The sequence below is a fragment of the Urtica dioica genome, chromosome 11, assembly GCF_054948205.1.
Source record: "Urtica dioica subsp. dioica isolate 48M chromosome 11, U.dioica_male_clone48M_v1_H2, whole genome shotgun sequence".
NCBI classification, from domain to species: Eukaryota; Viridiplantae; Streptophyta; class Magnoliopsida; order Rosales; family Urticaceae; genus Urtica; species Urtica dioica.
In genome coordinates, this window is record NC_142766.1 from 15,530,779 (window position 1) to 15,557,695 (window position 26,917).

Here is a 26,917-nt window from a genome sequence, read left to right on the forward strand (position 1 = left end):
TCCAAAGAATCCATCCACTTTCCGGTTGTCTTTAGGCAAATTCTCACGCATTTCGACGAAAACTTACTGGTAAGTGGTAAAACACTGACAATTATTAAAATCTAATAAGATTTAGTGTTCTTCACGAAATTTGTCGTTAGTTTTTGATGATTTAGTTCAAATTATTAGTTTCTAACTTCATTATTATGTTTAATTAGAGTTTGTATCCAATTTTTTGGTACATCAGAAAATAGGGTTTAGATTTTAATGTGTCTTTAGTTTTTTTTTTTTTTAATTAGCTGTAGAATATGAAATTTTATGTAAATTAATTGATTTTTAACATGAATATTATCATTATTTTGATTTTGTATCATTAAGTTTGTGTTGGATTTTTGTTGAACTATATTTTTGTAGACTTTTTCTATTTTTATCCTATGTTATGTATGAATTTTTAAAAAAATATTTATTCACTATATTCTTCTTGGTAAGTACGGTATTTGACAGTATTCTTTGACGGTAACGGTATTCTCAACGGTACAATTTTTCTTTTCTTTTTCTGAATTTCACGGTATTCTTCTGACTTATTTTTGAATACCAGTAAAATCTGAGTCCCGGAACGATAACGGTAACGGTATTTCGATCATTGCTTGCATCACAGATATGTGTGTCTTTTTTAAATTCGACCTTAAAAGGAATTTGTTTGTTCAATGATATCACACAGAATATCACATAAATTTAAGACTATGATATCACATAGAATATCACATAAATGTCCTAATACCTAACTCTTTTCATTTTAGAAAATTCCAAGAAAAGAAAATCACAAGCCCATCAAGAGCTACCGCCATCTCTGGCGATCTCTCTGGCCGCCAACATCTCTCCGACGACCTATCAATTAAGGCCACATTGAATCAATAATACAAGAGGAAGAATAACAATCGTTGATCACTTAAAATTAATGTTGTCTTTCAATTAATTAAAAAAATATATAAAAAAGACAAGTTGATATATCGATCGTTGACTTTTCTCTTTCAATCATTAAAAACGAAGAATATTCGTTGACTTAAAAATGTTCTCCATCATAATTTTTTTTTTTAAATATAGCACAATAAGATAAGTATGCCGGCATGGATATGAGCTGACAGTGCCAAACTGTCGAGTTTGTTAGTATTCAGTTGTGATCAGTCCGTGTATTCTGTATAAATATTAAACTCAATGTAACAGTGAATTCAGATCAGATAATTAATACAAAAAAAATTCATTTCATATTTGATCTCTCTTAAATTCTATTACAAAACACGAAAAACTAGCCGTTATACACAGCGATTGACGAGGATTATTGTTTGAGTCAACCCTCAACAAAGAAAAGACAAGAGAGTTCCAAGACCGAAAAAGTTTGATAATCAATTTGATCACAAATAATGGAAGGGTTCTTCATTCCGGTGATCAAGAAACTGACCGATTTGTTGACCGAAGAAGCAAAATCACTGTATAGAGTCTGTGTGGAGGTTGAGAGCCTTAAGGAGGAGCTGGAGATAATCTAGCCTCTACTCAAAGACACTGAAGCCAAATCATGAAAGAAAAAAACATAGAAGAAGGAAGAAGAAGAAATCAGTGCTATTTTATTTCAATGAAAAGGCAAATCAAGATTGTCACACCATCTTTTTGGCTATTTACCTAAGATTTACGAAACGTTGACTATATAGCAATCTCAAACGCGGCTAGTTACCTAATTTTTTGTTTAAAGAATTCACTTTTTTTTGGTCTTTTGATTTTGGCGATTTTAACTTTTGTGATTCGATGGCGTGATTCAGGATGATTATGCCACGGATGACGATGAATATGAGGAGAAATGGAAGAAAAACAGCTTTTTCTTTTTCTTCTTGACTACGTGAGTTTTCATATAGCGAATTTTTAAATGATTTTGTTTTTCTAAAATCCAATCTTTCTTATGTGGTTGGTTTGTGAATGATTCGGTTTGGTTTTTTACTGGTTTATGTGTAGATATGGTGATGGTGAGCCAACGAATAATGCCACCATATTTTATAAATGGTTCTCTGAGGTAAAAATAATAATTTAGTTTAAGAGCTGTTTTGAGAAGTTGGTGAATCAGTAAAATATTTGTGCTCCTCATAAGTTCGTCAAGTTGCCCGTTGACTCTTCTCTACCTAATTGAGAATTATTTTGATAATAAGTGCGATTTTTTCACACTTACTATTATCTTTTAAGCGAGAATCATGATTTGTTTTTAGGTAATTTGATGTTTGTAGTTTTTGGTGTACTTTCAGGTATTTGAGATTGAGAGAAGTATCTAGAACGAAAACTAGCAAAATCAGAGCAACTCAAAGCAAGTTTAGGCCATTTTGGAGAAAAGTCAATAAGCTGAAAAAAAAAAGCTCCATGCGACGCATCTGTCAACACCAACATGACACTCCCGATGCATCGTGTCGCCTCATTATTCAAGTACAATTCTCTGACATAATCTCACACGACATTCGCATTGAGGTTGACACAATGCGTTCAAGGCAACACGACACATATCTCTATCGATGCATCGCATTGATGACGCATAACCGTTTTTCAAATCCTCGTTTTTAGCTAATCTTGACTCTTGGATCCCATCTAAGAGTCCATAATAATGCTTCAAAAATACATATTGAAGGATCATATACTCTTAATTATGTCTAATTTACATATTATATTAGATTTTAAATTTTTAGGGCTAAGCTTTTGGGTTTTGAGGAAAAAGAAGTCATTGAAGGTCTTGGAGAGAAGAAGGGGGAATGGCTAGTGACAACCATCCTCACCTGTTCAACCTCCACTTGTTCTAATCTTCTTAACATTTTTTCTTCTTGAGTTGATTGCTTTTTTTTTTTTTTTGAGGAAACGTGGTCGGTGCCACGAAATATCATAAAAGCCCTCACGTATGGCGGAGGAAAACCGTGGTTACAAAGATAAGAATGAAACATAAACCAACGGTAAAGAAAACAGAAATAAACTCAAACAAACAGGGCCCTAGGAGGCAGTGCGGGACCTCAACTCGCGATCATCGGCCCTAATGGCCTCTTCCGAACATGGCGGGACTAAACCCAGCCAGGTCGAGGACGAGTGATGGTTAACCGCGTAGCGCGCTAGATTATGCGCAGCAACATTACAAAGACGAGATATATGCATAATGCGAAAACCCTCAAGCCCCCTCACCTCTCTGAAGATGCGGTGCAAGATCGTCCCAAGCTCTGTCGCAGGCGTCACGCCCTCATCGATCATCCTCACCACCCCCAAGCAGTCAGACTGGATCTCCGCTCTCCTTCCACCGACGTTGCGAACTAGCTCTATGCCCTGGAGGACAGCATACGCTTCCGCAAGCTGGGGGGAGAACCCCCTAGCCAGGAAAAGCGTCTGCGAGGCGATCACCTCTCCGGTGTGGTCTCGAACTATACAACCGACACCGAAGCCTCCACGATCGCGAGCGAGTGCCGCGTCGACGTTAATCGAGAAGGTCCCGTCCCTAGGGGGTCCATCTGGGGGTCGTAGTCACCCTCGTGCTCGTCGGAGTCTCCCCAACCGTAGCCGCTCTGTACTCCTCGAGGAAGCTCACCGTCCACTGGACTAGCTGTGATTGGCTCCAAGCTGATCTTCCGGCCAAGACATTGTTCCTGTGGTTCCAAAGTTCCCAAATAATGGTAATGAAAAGCTCATGGAAACGAACCTCAAGGGTCTCCGTCGCTCTGAGGATATCGTCGAAAACATCGCCGTCTCTGAAAGGCGGAAGAATGTGGCCGAAGCCCTCCTCTTTCCAGACTCTCCTGCTCCACCTGCAACCCCAAAAAGAGTGGAAAACAGTCTCTCTCGCATCCTGACAGACAGGGCAGCTGTCATCAGAGGTGATCCTCTTCTTGGCTAAGACCGCTCTAGCCGAGATCTGGTCTAAACAGACTCGCCAACAGAAGAGTTTCACCTTAGGAGGAACTTTCAGCTGCCAGAACTTCGTCCACCACTTCTCCATCACCGTCGGGTCTGAAGAGCTGGCGGCCGGAGTACTGGCTTTCTCCATAGCGACACGGAAGCCACTCTTGACGGAGTACTCTCCGTTCTCAGTGAAATGCCAGCGTCGTACGTCAGGAGTGTCCTCACCCCCACACGGGATGCTCAGGATCGCCGCAACGTCTTCCTCACCGAACATCGCTGTGATAAGATCAACGTCCCAGCTACCGTCGGGTCTCATAAGCTTAGCTACCCGCATATCAGGGGGAACCCAAGGGGGGTCAATCCAGGTGGCCGGTCTGTCCCTCGAAACCCAACTGTCGCCCATGAGCAACATAGACTCCCCGTCCCCGATCTGCCATCTCGAACCGGATTGAATGATCTCACGTCCCCAAAGAAGACTGCGCCATATGGAAGAGCTACACGAGCCAGGGAGAGCCGTCATGATATCACCGTCGGAGAAGTAGCTCTGTCTATAAACACGTCCTACCAGACTATCCGGTCTCCTGAGAAGCCTCCAGACACTCTTAGCCAAAAGGGCCTGGTTGGACTTCTCCAGATCTCTGAAGCTCATCCCGCCCTCTGACTTGTGTCGCGTGAGGTCCTCCCACTTGCACCAGTGGATCTTCTTCGTCGCCGTTCCCCCCCCACCAGAATCTGACGATCGCCGAGTGGATGTCTCTAATCAAACGCAGCGGGATCTTGTGGCACGAGGCCACGTAGCTGGGGATCGACTGAAGGACGGATTTAATGAGGACCTCTCTGCCAGCCTGCGAGAGGGAGAGGCCATTCCAACTCTTAATCTTAGCCCAAACGCGGTCTCTCACAAATCCAAAAAGCTCCGCCTTCCTCCGACCAGTGAACGCGGGAAGACCCAGGTATCGCTTATGGCAGTCCGTCTTCCTGACACCTAGGATCTGAGCCAGAACCTCACCCTCCTCGTCGCTAACCTCCGTACCGAAACATACATCGGACTTTTGAAAGTTCACCATCTGGCCCGAAGCCTCAGAATAAGTCCGTAGAATGTCAGTAACCCTCTCGCACTCGTCAGGTGTCGCTCGGCAAAAAACCAAGCTATCATCCGCAAAGAGAAGGTGTGACACATGGAGATCCCGGAACCGGACTCCTGAAATCGCTCCAGAATCCTCACTCGCTCGAAAGAGGCTCGAGAGACCCTCAGAGCAGAAGAGGAAAAGGAAATGAGAGAGAGGGTCCCCTGGCGGAGGCCTCTGAAAGGAGTCACACTGCCTCAGATGAAGCCGTTGATGTTGAAAGCAAATCTGACTGAGGTAACGCATCGCGTGCTGTAACCCAGTCTCAGCATCATCGACTCCAGGTAGGCCCACTCAACCCTGTCGAAAGCCTTCGCCATGTCAAGCTTGAGAGACGCACACTTTCCATTACCGAAGCGTTTCCGCTTCATCGTGTGGAGAGCCTCGAAACCAACCATGACATTATCGAAGATCAGTCTACCACCAACGAAAGCGCTCTGGGACTCAGAAATAGCGACGTGCATAGTAGTCTTAAGACGGTTGACCAAACACTTGGCCACTATCTTATAGATCACGTTGCACAGGCTAATTGGTCTGAAATCGCTGACCCGTCTCGGGTCCTCGACTTTGGGGATAAGGGTGACCACAGTATCATTAATGGTGGCCACCTCGTCCCCGTCGTTAAGAATCCCAAGGCAGGTCTTCAAGACCGAATCGCCTACTACGTCCCAATATCTCTGGAAAAAAATCGCTGGAAAACCGTCACTTCCCGGGGCCTTGATCGCATCCATCGAGAAAAGCGCCTTTTTCACCTCCCCTGGCTCAAAAGGGCGCTCCAACTCGGTGTTCAAAGCCTCAGAGATCCAAGGCTGTACGCCCGCAGAAACTAACTCGATTCTCTGCGAAGAAGGCCTCGCTGAAGAGAAAATGTCACTAAAGTAACCAGAGACGATCCTCTCTATCTCAGTGTCTCCACTGTGCCAATCCCCGTGATCGTCCTCCAGTCCTCTGATAGCGTTCCTCTTCTTCCTAGCAGAAGCCTTGCGGTGAAAAAGCTTCGTGTTCTTATCCCCGCACCGCATCCAGGACACTCTGCTCCTCTGTCTCCAGTACTGCTCCTCCTTCTGAACTAAGGCGTCAAGCTGTCTCTCTTCCCGTCTGAAGGACTCCATACAGAAATCCGGGCCCGACAGACCCGCAAGCTCAACGATCTTCTTCTGCTTCTCAATCCTGTCTCTGATCTCTATGTTCCTCTCTCCGCCCCAGCGAGAGAGGCTCTGTCTGCACTGACAGATCGCATCAGCTAAGCTCGGACTCTGCTCACCACTCTGGCCCGTCTCCCAAGCGCTACGGATCCGCTCGTCACACTCAGGCTCACCTATCCAAGACTCCTCAAAGAAGAAACGCCTCGGCCTCCTGCTCCGCCGGCGATCTCTGAAACCCGCAGTAAGCAGAAGAAGAGGTCTAACCTCAAGTGTCGAACTGTGGCCGAAGGGAAGAGATCGCTCCACTCGTGACTCGCAAGGCATCTATCCAGGCGCTCCTCTATACTTCCTATGCGTCAGGTGAAGGGGTCTCCCTCGAAACCTAAGTCATGGATGTCGCAATCCGAAATCATCTCTCTGAAAGCAGATAACTGGCCGGGACCTCTGTTTCTACCTCCTCTAATCTCTGAGTTGGAGGCGACTTCGTTCATGTCGCCCCCAACTAACCAAGGACCCGTGAAAGAGCTCCGGAGGCGATGAAGAAGCTCCCAAGTATGTCTCATCTGGGCGCTCACTGGATCTCCGTAGATCCCCGCAAATCTCCAACTCTCGCCTAACTCGTTAACCAGATCACCCTCGATGTGATATCTCGAAAATGTCCCGAGTAGGAATCTCATAGGCTCTTTCCAAAGTAACATCAAGCCTCCACTCCTACCAAGACAGTCCACCGTCATACAACCATCAAAACCTAGCAACACTCTCACCCTCTCAGCCCCCTCACGCCGAAGTCTAGTCTCCGAAAGAAAAACAAAATCAGGACTATGATCACGAACGTGAGCAAGAAGGGCTGACCTCGTCCCGGGGTTACCTAACCCCTGGACGTTCCACATAACGTCTATCATCGCGTTCGGCGGCCCTCGCTCTCGAAGGGCGCCGCTCTCTCATCAGAAATAACTAAGGTCGAATCTAGTGAACTAGAAACTTCCAAAGTGCGAGTAACAGAAAATAAATCTCTAGTCCCTAGGTCATGTGTGGCAGAATGTAAGTCTCTATCCCCTAGATCCTGAGTGTTAGGGCAAGGGAGGCTAACCTGGCTCGTCTGGGTAGTAGAGGAAGGCCCCGACCTGGTCCCTGCGAAGAGAATCCCCTTGCTAATCTCTCCGCCACCTGCTTCAAACCTGCGCGCCAATTTTTGAGCAACCGTGGGGGAGCGTGTCGCCTCCTCTGAGCCGCTTTTTCCGTCGCATCCGGCTTCAAAGAGTCGTGCCATTCTCTTGACATTACCAAATCTGAGGCGTTCGCTTGACTTTCTCTTCCCCGTTCCTCTCTCGCTCTTCCCCTCCGCCGACGGCTTGGGATCGGAGCCCGTCCCACCCTCATCAGTGAAAATAGGTCCCGTCGCAACAGTTCCTTCAGCCTTTAAGTTGGCCTCAGCCTGGCTGAAGGAAACTGGGCCCAAATTCGCTCCAGGCCGATTATGACTAGGCCCAAGATCAGAATTCCCACTCTGTAAGCCCAGCCCAATATTCTCATGGCCCGAATTAATTTTTTTAGGAGTATTGGGCGTGGGCCCTGCAGCTTCAAGGTGAGTTGGAACATCACCTCTATCTCTCTTAACCTCGCGCCCCACGCCAACACCCACAGTACGTTTGCTTTTCCTTTTTTTTTCCTAATATCCTTCTGAAAAGCCAACCCACTCTCTGCAGCTCTCAGATCTCCCACAGAAGCTAAGTTCTTCTCAGGACCCGGAGACGCAGCACCCTTGCTCCGCCAAATCGGGAAAGGAGCGTCCCATCCCAACGGTCGAAAAGCCAGGGGCACTGAAGCGGGCCCACTCGCCGACGTCTTCCCCGGTTGGACCTGCCTCGACTTCGCGTTCGCCTCCGTCTGGGTCGTCTCTTCCGGGAGAAACGTTTTGGCCGCCTGGTTCGCTTCCCTCTCCGTCGGATTCGCCCCCTCTGGCTCAGTCGGCGTCTTCTTGTGGGTCGCCTCCTCCGGGCGAGTCGAATCTGCCGTCTGGATCTCGACCTCGTCGGCCGTGCTCGATTTCTGGTTCTCGACCTCGTCGGCCGTGCTCGATTTCTCAGCCGGCACTGCTACAGCAGCCATCTCCACCGAGATCTTCGTCGCCGGAGTGCTTCCCTTCGGCGTCCTACCCAGGGACCCACTCGGCTCAGAATCCATCGGCGCCGGACCACTATTCCCAGATTGGTGAGCTCCGTTCTCATCACGGCTCGCCGAACCCGACTCATTTCCCGGCCTCTTATCCCTTTTTATTTCTTTGTCTTCAACAGTGGTGTTGGTCGGGACCGAACCAGGCTTCGTCGGGCTTGGGTCAGGGCCATCCCAACCCTCTTCCCGGGGTGATCTGGTTCCGTTGAAGGTCCAAGTGCCAGGACCGGACTTGTGAGGAGATTCGCCACGTAGCCAAGCCCCGAAATGAGCTTTACCACTAATATTCGGAGCCTCGTCTTTGTCACGGCACTCAGGCTCGCCGTGCCCAAGCCGCCCGCATAGGAAGCAAAAATCGGCGAGCTTCTCATACCGGAAAGCAATCCAAGACTTCTCAACGGCAGCTCCGAGCTTAATGAAAACCCCTGTCTTCAGGGGTTGTCCGACATCGATAGCAATGTGGACCCGGATATATTCGCCGCTAATCCGACCGTCTCTGGTCTTCTCCACTTTGAAGGTGCGGCCTATTTTTCCTCCAATCAATTCTCCCATCCGTGCCGATCGGTATTTGATAGGGATCCCGTGGAGCTGGACCCAGAACTCGACGAAGCGGAACTCATCGCCAATGATCTTCTCAAGTTCAGGGTCGTCTAAGACCAAGAGGGATTTGTCAAATGTCCAAGGTCCCGAGTCCCAAACTCGTTTTTTATCAGCGGACTTCTCAAACCGGAAACAGAAGATTCCGTCCCCGTGGTCGCTCATTTCAAGTTTTCCGGCTGTTCTCCAAACTTTCGCCATGACAGATTTGAGCGCATTTCTGTTGAAGGCTTTCCTTCTCAATAACTTTCCCAAAAGACAATCGGAAAGATCCGCTGCGGAGCTCACGAGCTCATCGCCGTCAACAACTAAAATATCCCCTTTGTCTTCCTTTTCGATACCCATCTCTGACCACCTATCGCACAGGTCCTCCATAGAGACCACGGCAAAAGACTCAGACCCACCTCAAACAAGAGAACCCACGAGAGAGAGCTGAGAGAGTTTTTATCTTTTTATAAATGATCTAGAATCGACATACTTTTCTTGCTTAAACTCTAACTTTGTCATTTCTATTATAGATTGAACCTTTGTTTCATTGATTTAAGACAAATTCATATTGTTTTTTAGTGAGACTATTTGAGATTATTGATTTAGATTTAGATTTTGACTTGTTGTCTAACGTTGGTTCCGATTGGAATTTGGAATGTTGATATTGAATATAATTGATTGTTGGTTGATAGTTTAATGTTTTCAATTCTTATAGCTTTGATGTTTTTAGTTAATATCAATTTATTTTGTTTAATTAAAGTTATGGTGAACTAATTGCTTATGATGAGGAGTGGGATGTCGTCGAAAATATTATTTCTTATTTTATTTTATATATATATATATATATATATATATGATAAAAAAATATGTACGAAAATGCATAAAATAAGAATTTATTTCTCCATTACACAAATTATTGTTGATTGTATAAAAATAATAATTTATTTTTCTATCGGGTCATCTTACAATAATTAAAAATTAAAGGATTAACAAAAATGCGTTAGTGAATCGTAAATAATGATGAAGAATATTTAGATCACTACTATTTATTTTCGATGCAGAAAATATAGAATACAACTCAAATAGAAATGTGTTGAAGTAAAATCTCTAAAATGCAAGCATATTAGATGAACTGGAGAAGGTGTTAGAAATTTCATTTCTCAAATGAGAACGTGTCCGTCAACGACATTGACAGTTGTCCATTTCCCAACAAGTAATCGTTTCGAATATTGAAATTTCAAACTCTGCCGAGTCTTCCTGCACCTAAGTCCGTCAACTCAAATTTGCCATCCTTATCCCCCAAACTGAAATAAACTTTAGATCAGTAGTCGTTGACGTATACGTAGTTCTCCTCTTGTACGTCAAACTATTATTATATATTATATATATAAAGAAGAGAAACTCTCTCAAATTATTATTATATTATATATATAATATAAAGTAGAGAAATTCTCTTACAAAAACACTGAAATAAACAATTTTTTATTATTTTTATTTTATCTTAAATTGGATCTTAACACAAGTAGTGTTTATTCGTATCGTTTTTTAATCAGAAAGATAAAAATGTTTTCAAAAAATTTTAAACTCATTTTTTTCAAAATTAAATATTTATGGATATATCTCAATATATTTTTTTATTTCATCCTAAAATATATTAATTATTTTACAGCAACGCGTGACATACTGCTTATATGTATATAAATCAAAAGACACTTTTATATGCTCAAATCACTATTCAATGAACATTGAATTTTTTTTTAAATAGAAAAATAAGATATTAGATTCTAAACACACAAAACGTTCATTCATACCGATTTTTTATTTTTCTTTTATTTTTTAATAAAAAAAATGAAAATATCTCTAAAAATTTTATATTAATATATATTAATTATTCTATTACAACGCGAGCCGATATTCTGCTTGTAATAATATAATAAAAGTTCCCTTTCGATTACTAAAATAAAAAAATAAAAACAAAAAAACTGCTGTTCCTGTGTAGAATTTAAGGCCACAGAGTAGGTTGCGATTAAATTTGATTTGGGAGATTAGTGGTAACAGTTGCGTTTGATATACTAGCCAGCCAGCCGAAAATGGCTTCCCAAATAACAACCCAGTCGTTGTACTAACTACACAGCACTTTAAATATGATAGCTTGCGAGTGAAGGTAATCTGAGTTCTTTCCTTCTTCTTCTTCTTCTTCTTCTTTCTTCTTGAATGCCGTTTTTCAGAATACATTACGTATTCAATTTCTATAGAAAATGTTTATAATCATCAGTTTGTCAAAGCATAATGCAGGGTCAAAGTTTTAAGTATTTTTTTTTTGTTTGAGACATCAAATTGATTGCTTTATTTTACTGTAATGTTAGGATATTTTCAGACCGGTGAAGTTAGGTGGTCAATTTGATCACAAATAATGGAAGTGCTCTTGGTTTCGCTGATCGAGAAACTCACTGATTTGCTGAGTGCGAAAGTAGAATCCCTGAGTGGAATCCATAGAGAGGTTAGGAGACTGAAGGAGGAGCTGGAGATAATCCAACCTCTGGTCAAAGACGCTGAAGCCAAGTTGGAGAATGAAGAGACGAGCGATGCGGTGAAAGCATGGGTGAACCAGATCCGCCTTCAAGCCGATCGCATAGAAGAGCTCGTCGACAACTATCGTTACCATCTTATCGAACTCCAAAACGAGAAAGGGCTCACTGGGTGTGTCCGCCGAGTCACGTCTCTGAAACCACGTTCCAAGATTGCATCGGAGATTAAGACCGTAAAGCGGTCATTGCACGACATCAAATGCTGGGGTATGGGATATGGGTTGAGACCGTTGGAACAGGTTGGGTCGAGTCGGGGCTTTCCCAAAGAAGAGTGCTTCGACCCTCGGTTGGAGTCGCTCTTCGTGGAGGATGAGGAATTCGTTGGAATCGCGTCTGTGAGGGACGAGGTCATTGAAAAGCTGGTGGAAGGTCCGTTGGAGTTTCTGGTAATTTCTCTGGTGGGCCAAGGCGGCGTTGGGAAGACCACACTTGCCAAGAAAGTGTTTGACGACGGAGCCGTGATGCGACACTTCGAATCGGCCCATGCGTGGGTCACAGTGTCTCAGACGTACGACCCGAAGAAGATTCTGGAGACGCTGGCGGAGAAGCTACGTGTGGGACCACGAGAAGCCAACACGGTGGAAGACCTGATCGGAAGTTTGAGGAACCATCTGCGAACAAAGAGGTACCTCATTGTTTTCGATGATGTGTGGGAAGAGAGATTTTGGGACAAAATAAAGCTTGCTCTGCCTCGCAACAACAACGGTGGGAGCAGAATCGTGATCACAACGCGGAACACTTCGATCGCCGATCGCTGTAAAAACTCGTCCCGCGATCTTGTTCGGCATATCACACCTTGGCCCCAAACGCCGGCTTTCGAGCTGTTCTGCAAAAAGGCTTTTGGGATCGGTTTTCAAGGCGGTTGCCCCAACGAGCTGTTGGAGTCTTCCATGGAGATTGTTAGTAAATGCCAAGGTCTGCCTCTTGTTATTGCAGCCATTGCTGGGATATTGGCAACGAAAGAAAAGACAATATTTGAATGGAAAAGAATTCTTCATGATCTCAACTCCAAGGTCGGAATGAGCTCCGAGCTTACCAGAGTTCACAAAATCCTTTCCCTTAGTTATGACGATTTGCCTCACTCCCTCCGGCCATGTTTCATGTACCTTTGTGTATTTCCCGAGGATTATTCAATTCCCGATGAAAGACTGTACCGGTTGTGGATCGCAGAAGGTTTTGTCAAATCCAAAGGCAACAAAACCTCGGAAGAGGTCGCCGAAGAATACATGGGGGAGCTCGTCAAAAGAAACTTGGTCTCGCTGGACCAATTAGAAATATTCATTGGACAAGGTAATTTCTTTCGCGTCCACGATTTGATGCACGATGTGATCCTATCGAGGGCCGAAGTTCTGAACTTTTGTAAAGTCTGGGATCCTAAATCATCGAAGTTTAGAGGCAACGGTCGCCGTTTGATTGTCTCCGGCGACGTTAAAAAAACCTTAGAAAACATAGAAACCTCTGGGACTCGAACTCTATTCCTCTCTCACATAGCGGGGGATCAGTTGACAGACTCTTTCATGGCTTCTTTATTTCAAAAGTTCAAGCTTCTTGAGGTGTTGGACTTCGAAAGCTCACGGATCGAAACCCTACCGAAAGAGCTTGGGAAAATGCTGTTCTTGAAGTACTTAAGCTTGAGGAAGACGAACGTCAAGTCGCTGCCCAAATCCATCAGCAAACTGCAAAAGCTGTACTCGTTGGACATCAGAGAGACACTGATATCAGAGCTGCCAAAAGAGATCAACGAGCTCCGAAATCTCCAACATATATTGGCGCACCGTTACAACCGAAGCAGCAAAACAAACTTCGATAATGTCATCGGAGTGAGACTACAAGAAGGCTTCGGAGGCAGCCTCGAGGGCCTTCAGACTCTCTCGACAGTGGAAACCTGTCCCGGCGGAGTCGCCCTCATGAGAGAGTTGGAGAAGCTAGAGATGCTGAGGTGGCTCGACGTCGTAGGGTTGACCGCGGACCTGAGCCGTGCTCTCTGCACAGTCATCGGGAAACTGAACCGCCTCGAACGTTTGACTTTGTTTTCAATCAACGAGGCCGAACTTTTATCTCTGCAAAACGTGTCATCACCGCCTCTTGGCCTCCGCGACCTCGTGATTGTCGGCCGGCTGGAGATGCTTCCGGGGTGGATCTCGGAGCTCCAGAGTCTCCGCAGACTGGCGTTGGGATCAACGAGGCTGAGTGACGAGGCGATCGAGGGGTTGAAGAACTTGCCCAGCTTGGAAAGCCTTCACTTGGGAGATGACGGGTATGAGGGAGAGGAGTTGCTTTTCAAGGATGGCGGGTTTCGGAAATTAAAGACGCTGATATTGTTCAAGCTGAGGAATCTGAGGGCGGTGAAGATTGAGAGAGGAGCTTTGGTCGTCCTCGAACAGCTTGAGATACACACATGCCCGGTGCTTCAAGAGGTCCCTTTGGTCCAGCACCTGAAAAGCCTCTACTATGCTGTGGTAAACGGAAAGTTTATTTTGCCCAAGCTGTATATGCCAGGCCAATTACTTATTTGCTCGATTTTTGACCGCTTCTCATTTCTTGAACAAACTTATGGCGGATCAAAGAGTTTTACTTGAAGATTGTAATACTCATATATTTTCACTTTGATTTTGAACGGCTGTAAACTTCATCGATGAAGGAGGGAAATGCACACATAAAATGTAGGTTTTTTTTTTAACTAATTTAGTTAGTGTAGTTAAAAGACTGGTAAGAACAGCTTTGTGGTTTTTATATATTCTTCATGGGGAGTATATCAGCTTTATTCCTGTCGTAGTCCAACCAATATATACTTAGAGCTGTCTTGCAGTATTGAATAATTTTACTTGTAAACCATGCAGTTGGGTTCGTGATTTTCACATATAAATTGAATGAGCTTTTTATAAAATAACATATCGGTAAAAATATCACTTGTAAACCGTGAAGCTACATGCGGGACCTCGAGAAGAAAGCGACACGCTGGAAGACTTGATCGTACGTTTGATGAACCATCTGAGATAAAAAAGGTACCTCGTAGTTTTTGATGATGTGTGGGAAGAGGTCTTTTGGGATGACATAAAGCTTGCTCTGCCACCCAACAACGAAGGGAGTAGAATCACAATCACAACCCGTAACGGTTCAATCGCTGATCATTGTAAAAACTCACCCCACGATCTCGTTCGACGCATCAGACCTTGGCCTCAAACTCTGGGTTTTGAACGGTTCTGCAAAAAAAGCATTTCGGTATGAGTTTCGAGGCGGTTGCCCGGACGAGCTATTGGAATCTTCCATGGAGATCTGTCAGTAAAGGCCTCTTGTTATCGCAGCCATAGCTGGGTTATTGAAAACTAAAGAGAAGACACTCACTGGGTGGGAGAAAGTTCTTCATGATCTTAACTCCAAGGTCGGAGTGAGCTCTGAGATATCCCGAGTTCACAAAATCTTGTCCTTGAGTTATCCTGATCTGCCTCACTCACTGAGACCATGTTTCATGTACATTTGTCTATTCCCAGAGGATTATTCAATTGCCGACGACGAAAGACTGTACCGATTGTGGATTGCTGAAGGTTTTAAAAATAACGTTCTCTATAAATTAATAAACAATTAAAAAAAGCCAAAACTATAATTGCTGTGCAGAATATTTTTTTTAGTTGAGCCAAGTTGATAAATTAACTGTCGATTTTTCTCAAACATTACTAAAAAATAAATAATCATTATCGTTGACATAACGTTCCCTTCATTTAATAAATAATTAAATTTAAAAAAATCCAAAACTGTTGTTTCTGTACAGAATGAATTAAGTTGAGGCCAAGTTGATATAATACCCGCCGACTCTTTTCAAACAAATTACTAAAAAGGAAAGAATAATTATCGTGGACACAAAAATATTCTCTTCCATTAATAGATAAATTATATAAAAAAAAAATACAAGAGGCCATGTTGATAGCCAGCCCATTAATAAATAATTAATAATGACGATCCAAAAATATCAGACAATACCTGCGAAACTATAAGTTGACATTGCCACGATGTCAAGTTGTGTGCTAAGGACCAGTCCGCGTATTCAGTCTAGTATAAATACTGAACACAATGCAACGGTGAATTCAAATCAGATAATACAATAATCATTTCACCTTCAATCTCTCTTTAATTCTATACCAAAACGCGACAAACCAGTTGTTATACACAGCAGTTGGCCAGGAATATTACTTGAGTCAACACTCAACAACTGTGAAGTTTGTTGGTCAAAGACAGACGAAGTTTGGTGTTCCATTTCATCGGAATTAATGGATGCGTTATTGGTTCCGGTGATTGAGAAACTGACAGATTTACTGATCAACGAAGTAAAATCGCTGAAAGGAGTCCATGGAGAGGTCGAGAGCCTAAAGGAGGAGCTGGAGATAATCCAGCCTCTGCTGATCGACGCTGAAGCCAAGTCGGAGACTGGAGAGACGAGCCACGCCGTGAAAGCTTGGGTGAACCAGATCCACGTTCAAGCCGATCACATTGAAGACCTTGTCGACAACTATCGGTACCATCTCGCCGAACTCCACAACGAGAAAGGGCTCGCAGGCTATGTGGGCCTAGTCAAATCTCTGAAGCCCCATCACAAGCTTGCATCAGAGATTAAGACCATAAAGCAGTCGTTGCACGACATCAAAGGCCGGGGTGTGGGCTACGGCTTGAGACCGTTGGATCGGGCCAGGCCGAGTCAGGTCTTGGCCAGACAAGAGCGCGTTGACCCTCGGTTGGAGTCACTCTTTGTGGAGGAAGAGGAAGTTGTCGGAATCGAAGCAGTGAAGGATGAGGTCATCGACAAGCTGGTGAGTGGTCCGTCGGAGTTTCTTGTGATATCGCTGGTGGGCCAAGGTGGGGTTGGGAAGACTACACTCGCCAAAAAAGTGTTCGATGATGGAGCTGTGATGCGACACTTCGAATCTGCCCGAGCGTGGGTCACAGTGTCTCAGCCGTACGATCCCAAGAAGATTCTGGAGATGCTGACCGTGAAGCTACACGCGGGACCTCGAGAAGAAAGCGACACGGTGGAAGACCTGATCGTACGTTTGAGGAACCTACTGCGATCAAAGAGGTACCTCGTAGTTTTCGATGATGTGTGGGAAGAGATCTTTTGGGACGACATAAAGCTTGCTCTGCCTCCCAACAACGAAGGGAGTAGAATCATAATCACGACCCGTAACGGTTCAATCGCTGATCATTGTAAAAACTCACCCCACGATCTTGTTCGACACATCAGACCTTGGCCTCAAACTCTGGCTTTTGAACTGTTCTGCAAAAAAGCATTTCGGTATGAGTTTCAAGGCGGTAGCCCGGACGAGCTATTGGAATCTTCCATGGAGATCGTCAGTAAATGCCAAGGTCTGCCTCTTGTTATCGCAACCATAGCTGGGTTATTGGCAACGAAAGAGAAGACCGTCTTTGAATGGGAAAGAGTTCTTCATGATCTTAACACTGAGGTCGGAATGAGCTCCGAGCTAACCCGAGTTCATAAAATCCTGTCCCTAAGTTATAATGATCTGCCTCACTCACTGAGACCATGTTTCATGTACATTTGTCTATTCCCAGAGGATTATTCAATTGCCGACGAAAGACTGTACCGATTGTGGATTGCTGAAGGTTTTGTCAGGGCCAAAGGAGATAAAACCTCGGAAGAGGTCGCCAAAGAATACATGAGCGAGCTCGTCAAAAGAAATTTGGTCTCGCTCGACCAATTCAAAGTGATTATCGCAGAAGGCAATTTCTTTCTCGTCCACGATGTGATGCGTGACATGATCCTATCGAGGGCCAAAGAGCTGAGCTTCTGTCAAATCTGGGATGCAAAAGGGTCAAAATTCAGAGGCAAAGGTCGCAGGTTGATGATCTACGGTGACGCTATGAAAGCCTTGGCAAACATTGAAACTTCTAGAGCTCGATCTCTTTTCCTCTCACACACATCCGGCGATCAATTGACTGAGTCTTTCATGACTTCTCTCTTTCAAAAGTTCAAGCTTCTTGAGGTGTTGGATTTTGAAAGCTCACAGATCGAAACTCTCCCAAAAGAGCTCGGAAACTTGTTGTGCTTGAAGTACTTGAGCCTGCGGAAGACAAACGTCAAGTTGCTACCCAAATCCATCGGTAAGCTGCGAAACTTGTATTCCTTGGACATCAGAGACACACCGATATCAGAGCTACCAAAAGAAATCAACAAGCTCAAAAATCTCCAACACATATTGGCTTACCGTGAGAACCGAAACCATAAAGCAAGCTTGGATTGCGTCGTCGGAGTGAGGCTACACGAAGGCTTCGGAGGTAACCTCAAGGCCCTTCAAACGCTCTTTTCCGTGGATGCCCGTTCCGGAGGAGCCGCTCTCATGGGAGATTTGGAGAAGCTGGAGAGGCTGAGGTGGCTCGACGTCGTGGGGTTGACTGCGGATCTGACCACCGCTCTCTGCGCCGTCATCGGGAAACTGAACCGCCTCGAGCGTTTGACTTTGATTTCGGTCAGCGAGGACGAACCCTTACCTCTGCAACACGTTTCGTCCCCGCCTCTTGGGCTCCTCGAACTCGTTTTGGCCGGCCGGCTGGAGAGGCTCCCAAGGTGGATCTCCGAGCTCCGGAACCTGCGCGGACTGGCGTTGACCTCGTTGAGGCTGACTGAATCGCCGATTGAGGCACTGAAGGGTTTTCCGAACTTGGAGACCCTTTACTTGGGACGCGACGTGTACGAGGGAGATGAGTTGCACTTCAGAGAGAGCGGATTTCGGGGATTAAAGTCGCTGCTACTGTACAAGTTGCGGAATCTGAGGGCAGTCAAGATTGACAATGGAGCTTTGGTCGTCCTAAATCAGCTTCAGATATACGAATGCCCGGAGCTTCAAGAGGTCTCTTCACTCCAACACCTGAAAAACCTCAACTATGCGATGGTAAATGGAAAACATATCATCTGATTTATATATCCAAGTCGTATATGCGAGGCCATTTACTGATTTGCTCATATTTTTGGCCACTTTCCATTTCTTGGACAAATTATATGGTGGATTAATCGTTTTTACTTAAGATTGTTGTACTTATGTATTGTCACTTGATGTTGAATAACTGTAAACTTCACCAACAAAAACGTGAAATCTGCAGCGCTGTCATAAAAGTTGAAGAACAGATAAGTGGTTTGATTTATTATTTCTTGTAGTATATCAGCAATAAGTCCAATTTGTGCCTGACTTGGTCAAACCAATATATTCACAACAAACCAATATATTCACAACGTTTTTGTACAATTGAATCATTTTACTTTTAAACCATGCAGTTGGGTCGGTCATACATACGAGTTTTCATAAAAGAATCAAATACATTAGTAAAAATATATTAAATGGCTTTGATCTGCATCTGAGGTCCTTACAAAAGGACGGAATTATGCTTCAATTTGGTCTCCCAGGGGTGATATTATCTATAAGAGGCAACGCGAAGCGTCTTATCCTGTATGCTTATCTTGACCAATGTTCATAATCAATATTCATTTAAGTGGATCTCACTTCAAATTATACCTTAATCTTTTAGCAATAATAATCTAATTTAAAGCAGTCATGATAGACTGCAATTACAATCAACAAGCATAATAGTAGAACCAAAATATGGGATCACTATACCAACTTTATTAAAGATGAAACATTGGCTCATATCCTAGGAAGATTGACCACATAGACACTCTCCTCCGTGAGTAAATGTTACTATACTAAAACAATTATATACCCTAGGTGTTTTGCAACTATAGAAACCCATTTGTCAAAGAGAAATTGCCTCAACTACTACCATTTGATAAGTTTTTTCCAATTTTCCATCAAAAGTTTAATTTGGCCAAAAATACTACTAAGTCACTTGTACAAATACAATTTTACCCTCAACAATTGATGTCAATTATTGACATAGATGTTAACAATAGATGTCGATTGTTGACATCTATGTCAACAAACAGAGAACTTAAAACTCACAGATATCCATAATTTTAAAAGGCGTTTTCAAGGCGCGCCTTTAGGCGAGGCGGTCGGAAAAAGCCTCAAGGCTTAAGCTTGGGAAAAAAAAGTCAACTTGCGCCTTTTGATTTTTAGGCGTGCGCCTTGTGCGTACGCTCTGAAAATTTTCCCCTAGAAATGCATGAAATATGGCAGTTTTTTTTTTTAGGCCCAATTTAAAAGTTTGGGATTTTTTTGGGCCTTTTTTTTTTAAGTAAAAGATTAATAGAACGTAAATTAGGGTTTTTTTTTAACACATAACCTGAATCGTAAGTCTAAAACTAGTATTTCAGGGTTTTCGTTATCTGAGATAGATTAGTCTAAAACTGGTCTAAAACGTAGATTAGGGTTTTTTTTGGTTTTCATTGTTAAACTAGTATATAAGGTTAAAACTAAGCATTATCAGTCTAAATTTATTTTGGGATGATTCTAGATTTATACAAAAATATAATTTATGCCTATCTTTTGAGGCTTACGCCTCAATACACCTTGAGGCTTACGCCTCAGTACACCTTGAGGCTTACGCCTTGCCTCAAAAACAGTTACGCCTCAATACACCTTGAGGCTTACGCCTCAGTACACCTTGAGGCTTACGCCTCAGTACACCTTGAGGCTTACGCCTTGCCTCAAAAACAGAAATCGCCTCGATTATCGTTTACGCCTTTTAAAACCATGCAGATATCAACAATAGATGTCAATTGTTGACATAGAGATGTCAATTGTTGATATCATGTTGAGGGTAAAATTGTTGTATAAGTGGTTTACTAGTATTTTTTGCCAAATTAACCTTTTGGTGGGAAATTGGAAAAAACTTATCAAATGGTGATAGTTGATGCAATTTCCAAAACTAAACTGAAAACCCACAAATACACTACCCTTACTAAAACGTTACCTAAAAAAAATGGAAAAGCTTGGAAGTATTATCAGTAAAGGGATGGACCAACAGCATGAGGCTTTTGGCAGCAAATACACAGATTATGAGTGGGTGAACAAGCTGTTTGTGTTGTACCTGGAGTGAAGCGCCTCCCCACAGGCTTGTCTCTGAACGACATGCCATTTTCCTTGGTCCCTCTCTGCCTCACATTCTTCGACTCCGACCACTCAGTCTCCTACGACAATAAATCTGCCATTAATATTGCTCAGAATCCTGTTCACCATGGCAACACAAAACAAATGGGGATGGATCGCCACTTCATCAAAGAATGGCTAGAAAGTAGAGAATTCACATGTCGTACGTCACTTCGGCAGAGCAACTGGAATCCCATCTGTGAGGGACGAGGTCATTGAAAAGCTGGTGAAAGGTCCGTCGGAGTTTCTGGTAATATCGCCGGTACTCAGAAATATTGGTAAAAGTATGATAATTTTATTTCTTTACAATGAACATATATTTATACATGTACTATGTCAAACTAACGTGTGTGAATCATATCACTGTTTTAAATAAAATAAATCAACCTAATAACTAGTTTCCTGACATAGAACTAACAGAGGAAAGTAGACATATTTGACAGCTCTATAAGAATCATTCTAAATTAGGAATTTTCCTAAAACAGTTTGATTTTTCCCACCCTCCCCCTCAAGCTGGTTTAAAAATATCTCCCCTAGCCAGCTTGATGCTTAAAAAATCAAATTTCCTTTTAAACAACCCTAATGTGAAGATATATGCTATTTGCATTTCAGTAGGACTATAAGTCATACAAACTGGTGGTACCTAGGATAGCCTTGTGGTAATTCCACACCACCTCCTGTGTGGAGGTCGTGGGTTCAATCCCCACTGCAGCAAAGCTGCCTTAAAAAAAAAATAAGTCATACAAACTGAACCATCCTCAATCTTCTCCTTGATAAAATGCTTATCCACTTCCACATGTTTTGTACGGTCATGCAACACTGGATTGTGTGCAATTGAGATAGCAGCCTTGTTATCACAGTACAACTTCATTGGGGATGATTGTGATACCTTCAATTCTTCAAGTAGTCTTTTTATCCACAAAATCTCACATATTCCATGAACTCCAGATCTGAATTCAACTTCAGCGCTGCTTCTAGCAACCATTTACTCCGCCACGTAACTAAGTTACCTCCAACAAATATCTATCTCCCCGCGGTTTGAACATGAGTCCTTTTCCAGGCGTTCCCTTCAAATATCTATCTCCCCGCGGTTTGAAAATGAGTCCTTTTCCAGGCGTTCCCTTCAAATATCTCAGAATTCTGTAAATGGCTTCGAAGTGCTTCGGACCAAGTGAATGCATGAACTGACTCACCATACTCGCAGAGAACGCTTATCTGGCCGCGTGTGAGATAGATGAATCAGTTTTCCAACTAATCTTTGATAACACTCCCGATCCTTCACATTATCCACTTGTGCGGGCTGCAATTTGTTGTTGGGCTCAATAGGTGTTTCAACAGGCTTACAACCTAGCAAACCTGTCTCGTTAAGAAGATCAGGAACATATCTCCGCTGATTCAACAGCTGGCTTTGATTTCGGTCAGCGAGGAGAAACCCTTATCTCCGCGAGTTCTTGTTGATCGGCCGGCTTGAGAGAGTTCCAAGCTGGATCTACGAGCTCAAGAGCCTCCGCAATCTGGCGTTGACTTCATTGAGGCTGACCGGCGATGCGATCGAGGCGTTGAAGGTCTTGCCCAATGTTGAATTCCTTCACTTGGGACCCAATGGATATGAGGGAGAAGAGTTGCGTTTCGAGGAGGGCGGGTTTCGGAGACTCAAGAGGCTGATACTGTATAAGTTGGGGAATCTGAGGTGAAGATTGAGATACACGAATGCCCGGTGCTTCGAGAGGTGTTCCTTCACTATAACACCTGAAAAACCTCAACCATGCGACGGTAAATGGAACACTTATCAGCTGATTTAAATTAATCTCTGCAGGTTGCATACTTAATTGCTCATGTTTTGGCCGCATCTCCTTTCTTGAACAAACTTATGGTGGATTTAATTAGTTTTAATCAAGATTGCGGTACTTATGGTGTATTGTCACTTGGATTTTGAATAATTGTAAACTTCGTCGACGAAAAAGTGATATACACAGACAATGTTACTTTTCTTTTTGAGTCTTTTAGTTGCAATATGGTGATTATAGATCTAGATACATTATATCAGAATGACATGTTTACATTACACTACTTTGGACATTGATCTTGTCATTCAAATTGGCATCTTAAATGAGCATTATGAAATCTCATATCTCACGAAAAAGACAATTCAAACCCAAAGTTAAAAGAATACACGTTCAATGACAAATATTCCAACTGCGTGTACAATATGTAGTACTAATCATTGCAAATTATTCCTAATTCTTTGATATTTTGTGAATATTATCATATTTCCCATGAACTTGATAAATACCAGGTTATTCAGGACTCAAATCGCACAACAAACCGAAAGTATAGATTCTTACCCGGAAAATACTTTCAGCAACCAACCTTTCTCCTGAGCGCAATGGACAAGCATTCCCAGGGTAACACTCTTACCACAGCTTAACTTTCTCACGTTCACATTTATAAAGAAAGAATTTATGCCAAAAGAAACATCGAATACTATTAAGCTATTTGTTCTACTTGAATCAAAGCTTACAATTCTATGAGTTGGTCTACAAACCAAGTTCATATTCTTTCTCATCCAATCAACACAAACAATTTTCATAAATCGCCGAAATTGAGATTCCAATTTCTTCTAATGAACAGTCCAAATTCACTCGAACATACCTTAACTCTTCGGGAGAGACATCGGTGGAGCAAGTCAAGAATGATCCCGGAGACTGATATCTCCGGCGATGAGTTCGCGGATTTTACGTGGTTTTTAGGTAAAGGGAATTCAGTGTTCGTTGACTTAAAACTAAAAGTAAGTTCTCTTTTCTTCTCTGAATAGAATAAATATATTAAAAAGGGGTCTCTTTCAAATAATAAATAATTTCTTTTTTTAACAAGAATTAATAAGTAAATTAAAAATTAAAAAATACACAACTGTTGCCGATTAGATTTTAAGGCAAAGTTGAAAGACAATCAAGCAAGTCAAAAGGAATGACGAGTCGAAACACGGCAATCCAGTCGTTGGACACAGTAGATTGTGAGAAAGTTTTGGTTGAGAGATTAGTACTAAGTCAATGCTCAACAATGGCAAAGAGAGTTCATAGAGTTGTCAATTTGATCGGAAATAATGGAAGCTTTATTGGTTCCGGTGATCGACAAACTGACCGATTTGCTGATCGAAGACGTAAAATCGCTGAAAGGAATTCATGGAGAGGTTGAGAGCCTGAAGGAGGAGCTGCAGATTATCCAGCCTCTGCTCGAGGACGTGGAAGCCAATTCGGAGAATGGAGAGACTAGTCACGCCGTGAAAGCGTGGGTGAACCAGATCCGCGTTCAAGCCGATCGCATTGAAGATCTCGTCGACAACTATCGTTACCATCTCACCGAACTCCACAACCAGAAAGGACTTATCGGCTATGTCCGCAGAGTCACATCTCTGAAGCCCCGTCGCAAGCTTGCGTCGGAGATTGAGACCATAAAGCGGTCCTTGCACGACATCAGAGGCCGAGGTGTGGGATACGGCTTGAGACCGTTCGATCGGGCCGGGCTGATTCGAGGACGGATCGGAAAAGAGCGCATTGACCCTCGGTTGGAGTCGCTCTTTGTGGAGGAAGAGGAAGTTATTGGAATCGAAGCAGTGAAGAACGAGGTCATCGACAAGCTGGTGAAAGGTCCGACGGAGTTTCTGGTGATATCTCTGGTCGGCCAGGGTGGCGTTGGGAAGACCACACTCGCCAAGAAAGTGATCGACGATGGAGCCGTGATGCGACACTTCGAATCTGCCCGAGCGTGGGTCACTGTGTCTCAGCAGTACAACGCGACGAAGATTCTAGAGACTCTGACAGTGAGGCTAGGCCTGGGACCACGAGAAGAAGCTGACACTGTGGAAGATCTGATCGGGCGATTGAGGAACCATCTGCGAACAAAGAGGTACCTCATTGTTTTCGATGATGTGTGGGAAGAGAGCTTTTGGGATGAAATAAAGCTTGCTCTGCCTCAAAACATTAATGAAGGGAGCAGAATCGTGATCACGACCCGGAACAGTTCGATCACCAATCACTGTAAAAATTCGGCTCACGATCTCGTTCGACACATCAAACCTTGGCCTCAAACGCAGGCTTTCGAGCTGTTCCGCAAAAAGGCATTTGGGACCGAATTTCGAGGCAGTTTCCCCCAAGAGCTGTTGGAATCTTCCATGGAGATCGTTGGTAAATGCCAAGGCCTGCCTCTTGTTATTGCAGCCATAGCTGGGTTATTGGCAACGAAAGAGAAGACCGTCTTTGAATGGGAAAGAGTTCTTCATGATCTTAACACTAAGGTCGGAATGAGCTCCGAGCTAACCCGAGTTCACAAAATCCTATCACTCAGTTATAATGATCTGCCTCACTCCCTGAGACCATGTTTCACGTACATTTGTCTATTTCCGGAGGATTATTCAATTGCCGATGAAAGACTGTACCGGTTATGGATTGCGGAAGGTTTTATCAAGGTTGAAGGAGATAAAACCTTGGAAGAGGTCGCTGAAGAATGCATGGCCGAGCTCGTCAGAAGAAACTTGGTCTTGCTCGACCAATTTAAGGTTGGCATCGGAGAAGGCAATTTCTTTCATGTCCATGATTTGATGCGCGACGTGATCCTATCGAGGGCTAAATATCTGAGCTTCTATCAAATCTGGGATGCAAAAGCGTCAAAATTCAGAGGCAACGGTCGCCGTTTGTTTATTTACGGCGATGCTAAGAAAGCCTTAGAAAATGTAAAAACATCCACTGTTCGATCCCTTCTCCTCTGCCACTCCCACGCCGCTGACAATCAATTGACAGACTCTTTCATCGCTTCTTCGTTTCAAAAGTTAAAGCTTCTGGAGGTTTTGGAAGTCGAAAACTCACGGATCGAAACACTCCCGAAAGTGCTCGGAAAAATGTTGTGCTTGAAGTACCTAAGCCTCAGGAAGACGAACATCAAGTTGTTGCCCAAATTCATAGGTAAGCTGAGAAACCTGTACTCGTTGGACATCAGAGACACACTGATATCAGTGCTTCCTAAAGAGATCAACGAGCTCAGAAATCTCCAACACATATTGGCGTACCGTTACAATCTAGAGAGCAGAACGAGCTTCAATTTTTACTCTGGAGTGAGGCTACAAGAAGGCTTCCGAGGTAACCTCAAGGGCCTTCAAACTCTCGAGGGCGTGGAAGCTCGTCCCGATGGAGCCGCTCTGCTGAGAGAGTTGGAGAAGCTGGAGAGGCTGAGGTGTCTCAATGTCATTGGGTTGACCACGGAGCTGAGCCGCGCTCTGTGCACTGTCATCGTGAAGCTGAACCACCTCCAACGAATGGCTTTGATTTCGGTTAGTGAGGCAGAACCCTTGTCTCTGCAACACCTGTCATCACCGCCTCTTGGGCTCCACGAGCTCACATTGACCGGCCGGCTGGAAAGGCTTCCGAGCTGGATCTCCGAGCTCCGGTGCCTCCACAGACTGTCGTTGGTATCGTCGAGGCTGACAGACGAGGCGATCGAGGCGTTGAAGGGATTGCCCAACTTGGAGAAACTTCTTTTGGGACCCGACGCTTACGAGGGAGAGGAGTTGCGTTTCGAGGAGGGCGGGTTTCTGAGACTCAAGTCACTCATGTTGAAGGGGTTGATGAATCTGAGGGCGGTAAAGATTGAGAAAGGAGCTTTTACCGTCCTCGAAAAGCTTTGTATATACGATTGCGCGATGCTTCTAGAGGTTCCTTCGGTCAAACACCTGAAAAACCTCTATTATGCTACGGTAAACGGAAAATTTATCCTCGGATTATGATCTCCAAGTTGTATATATGGCACGCAAATTGCTCACTTGCTCGTTGATTTGGCCGCTTCTCATTTACTTGAAAAAAAAAACTTTAATTAATCAGTTTTACTAATGTATACACACACAATTTTGATTTTCTTTTTTATTAAACTAGTTGCATTATAGTGATCATTGGACTGCCACTATAGTAAAAGACCGGTAAGAACAGCTTTGTGGTTTTATGTGTTCTTTATGGTAGTATAACAGCAATGGTCCAATTTGTTCCTGTAGTAGTCGAACCAATATATTCACAACTTTCTTGCAGAAGTGAACCAATATAATTCACATGTAAATGTAATATGAGCTCTCATAAAAGAATAAACGTATCAGTAAAAGTATAAAAAACGGGTATACATATCTGAAGTCCTTACAAAGGGGTGATCTTATGCTTAAATTTGCGAAGGGCGACATTAGTTACGAGGAACATGAAGACCCTTGGCTCGTATGCTTATTTGCGGGCTATGACTCTGACCGCTCAGTCTCGTGGGTCCACACGTGGACGGCGTGGGACCTTAGATATACAAATTGATATATGATCCGTAGAAGATGAGTTGGT

The 26,917-nt window shown here is 43.7% G+C and overlaps 2 protein-coding genes and 1 long non-coding RNA gene across 4 annotated transcripts; 2 read left to right on the forward strand and 1 right to left on the reverse strand.

Moving 5' to 3' along the window:
• Nucleotides 1–10,891: 10,891 nt before the first annotated feature.
• On the forward strand, nucleotides 10,892–14,518 carry LOC149381607 (disease resistance protein RPM1-like). Of its 2 annotated transcripts, XM_089630625.1 has the most exons (3): nucleotides 10,892–11,081; nucleotides 11,284–13,964; nucleotides 14,431–14,518. In XM_089630625.1, the coding sequence occupies exons 2-3, from the start codon at nucleotides 11,331–11,333 to the stop codon at nucleotides 14,503–14,505; spliced, it is 2,709 nt and encodes a 902-aa protein (XP_089486751.1). In that variant the 5' UTR covers nucleotides 10,892–11,081; nucleotides 11,284–11,330; the 3' UTR covers nucleotides 14,506–14,518. The 2 variants fall into 2 exon arrangements, with proteins under 2 accessions (XP_089486751.1, XP_089486750.1); XM_089630624.1 differs by lacking the exon at nucleotides 14,431–14,518 and having other exon boundaries at nucleotides 11,284–14,162.
• Nucleotides 14,519–14,554: 36 nt separating this feature from the next.
• Nucleotides 14,555–23,367, reverse strand: LOC149381608 (uncharacterized). The gene is made up of 6 exons (XR_016302045.1): nucleotides 21,199–23,367; nucleotides 20,497–20,802; nucleotides 17,721–18,380; nucleotides 15,484–17,638; nucleotides 14,851–15,044; nucleotides 14,555–14,708 (listed from the first exon to the last, which is right to left on the reverse strand). It is a non-coding gene; the product is annotated as an uncharacterized LOC149381608 (long non-coding RNA).
• Nucleotides 23,368–23,484: 117 nt separating this feature from the next.
• On the forward strand, nucleotides 23,485–26,569 carry LOC149381609 (disease resistance protein RPM1-like). The gene has a single exon (XM_089629930.1). It carries the CDS (start codon nucleotides 23,659–23,661, stop codon nucleotides 26,329–26,331), a length of 2,673 nt encoding a protein of 890 aa, XP_089486056.1. The 5' UTR covers nucleotides 23,485–23,658; the 3' UTR covers nucleotides 26,332–26,569.
• Nucleotides 26,570–26,917: the final 348 nt, after the last annotated feature.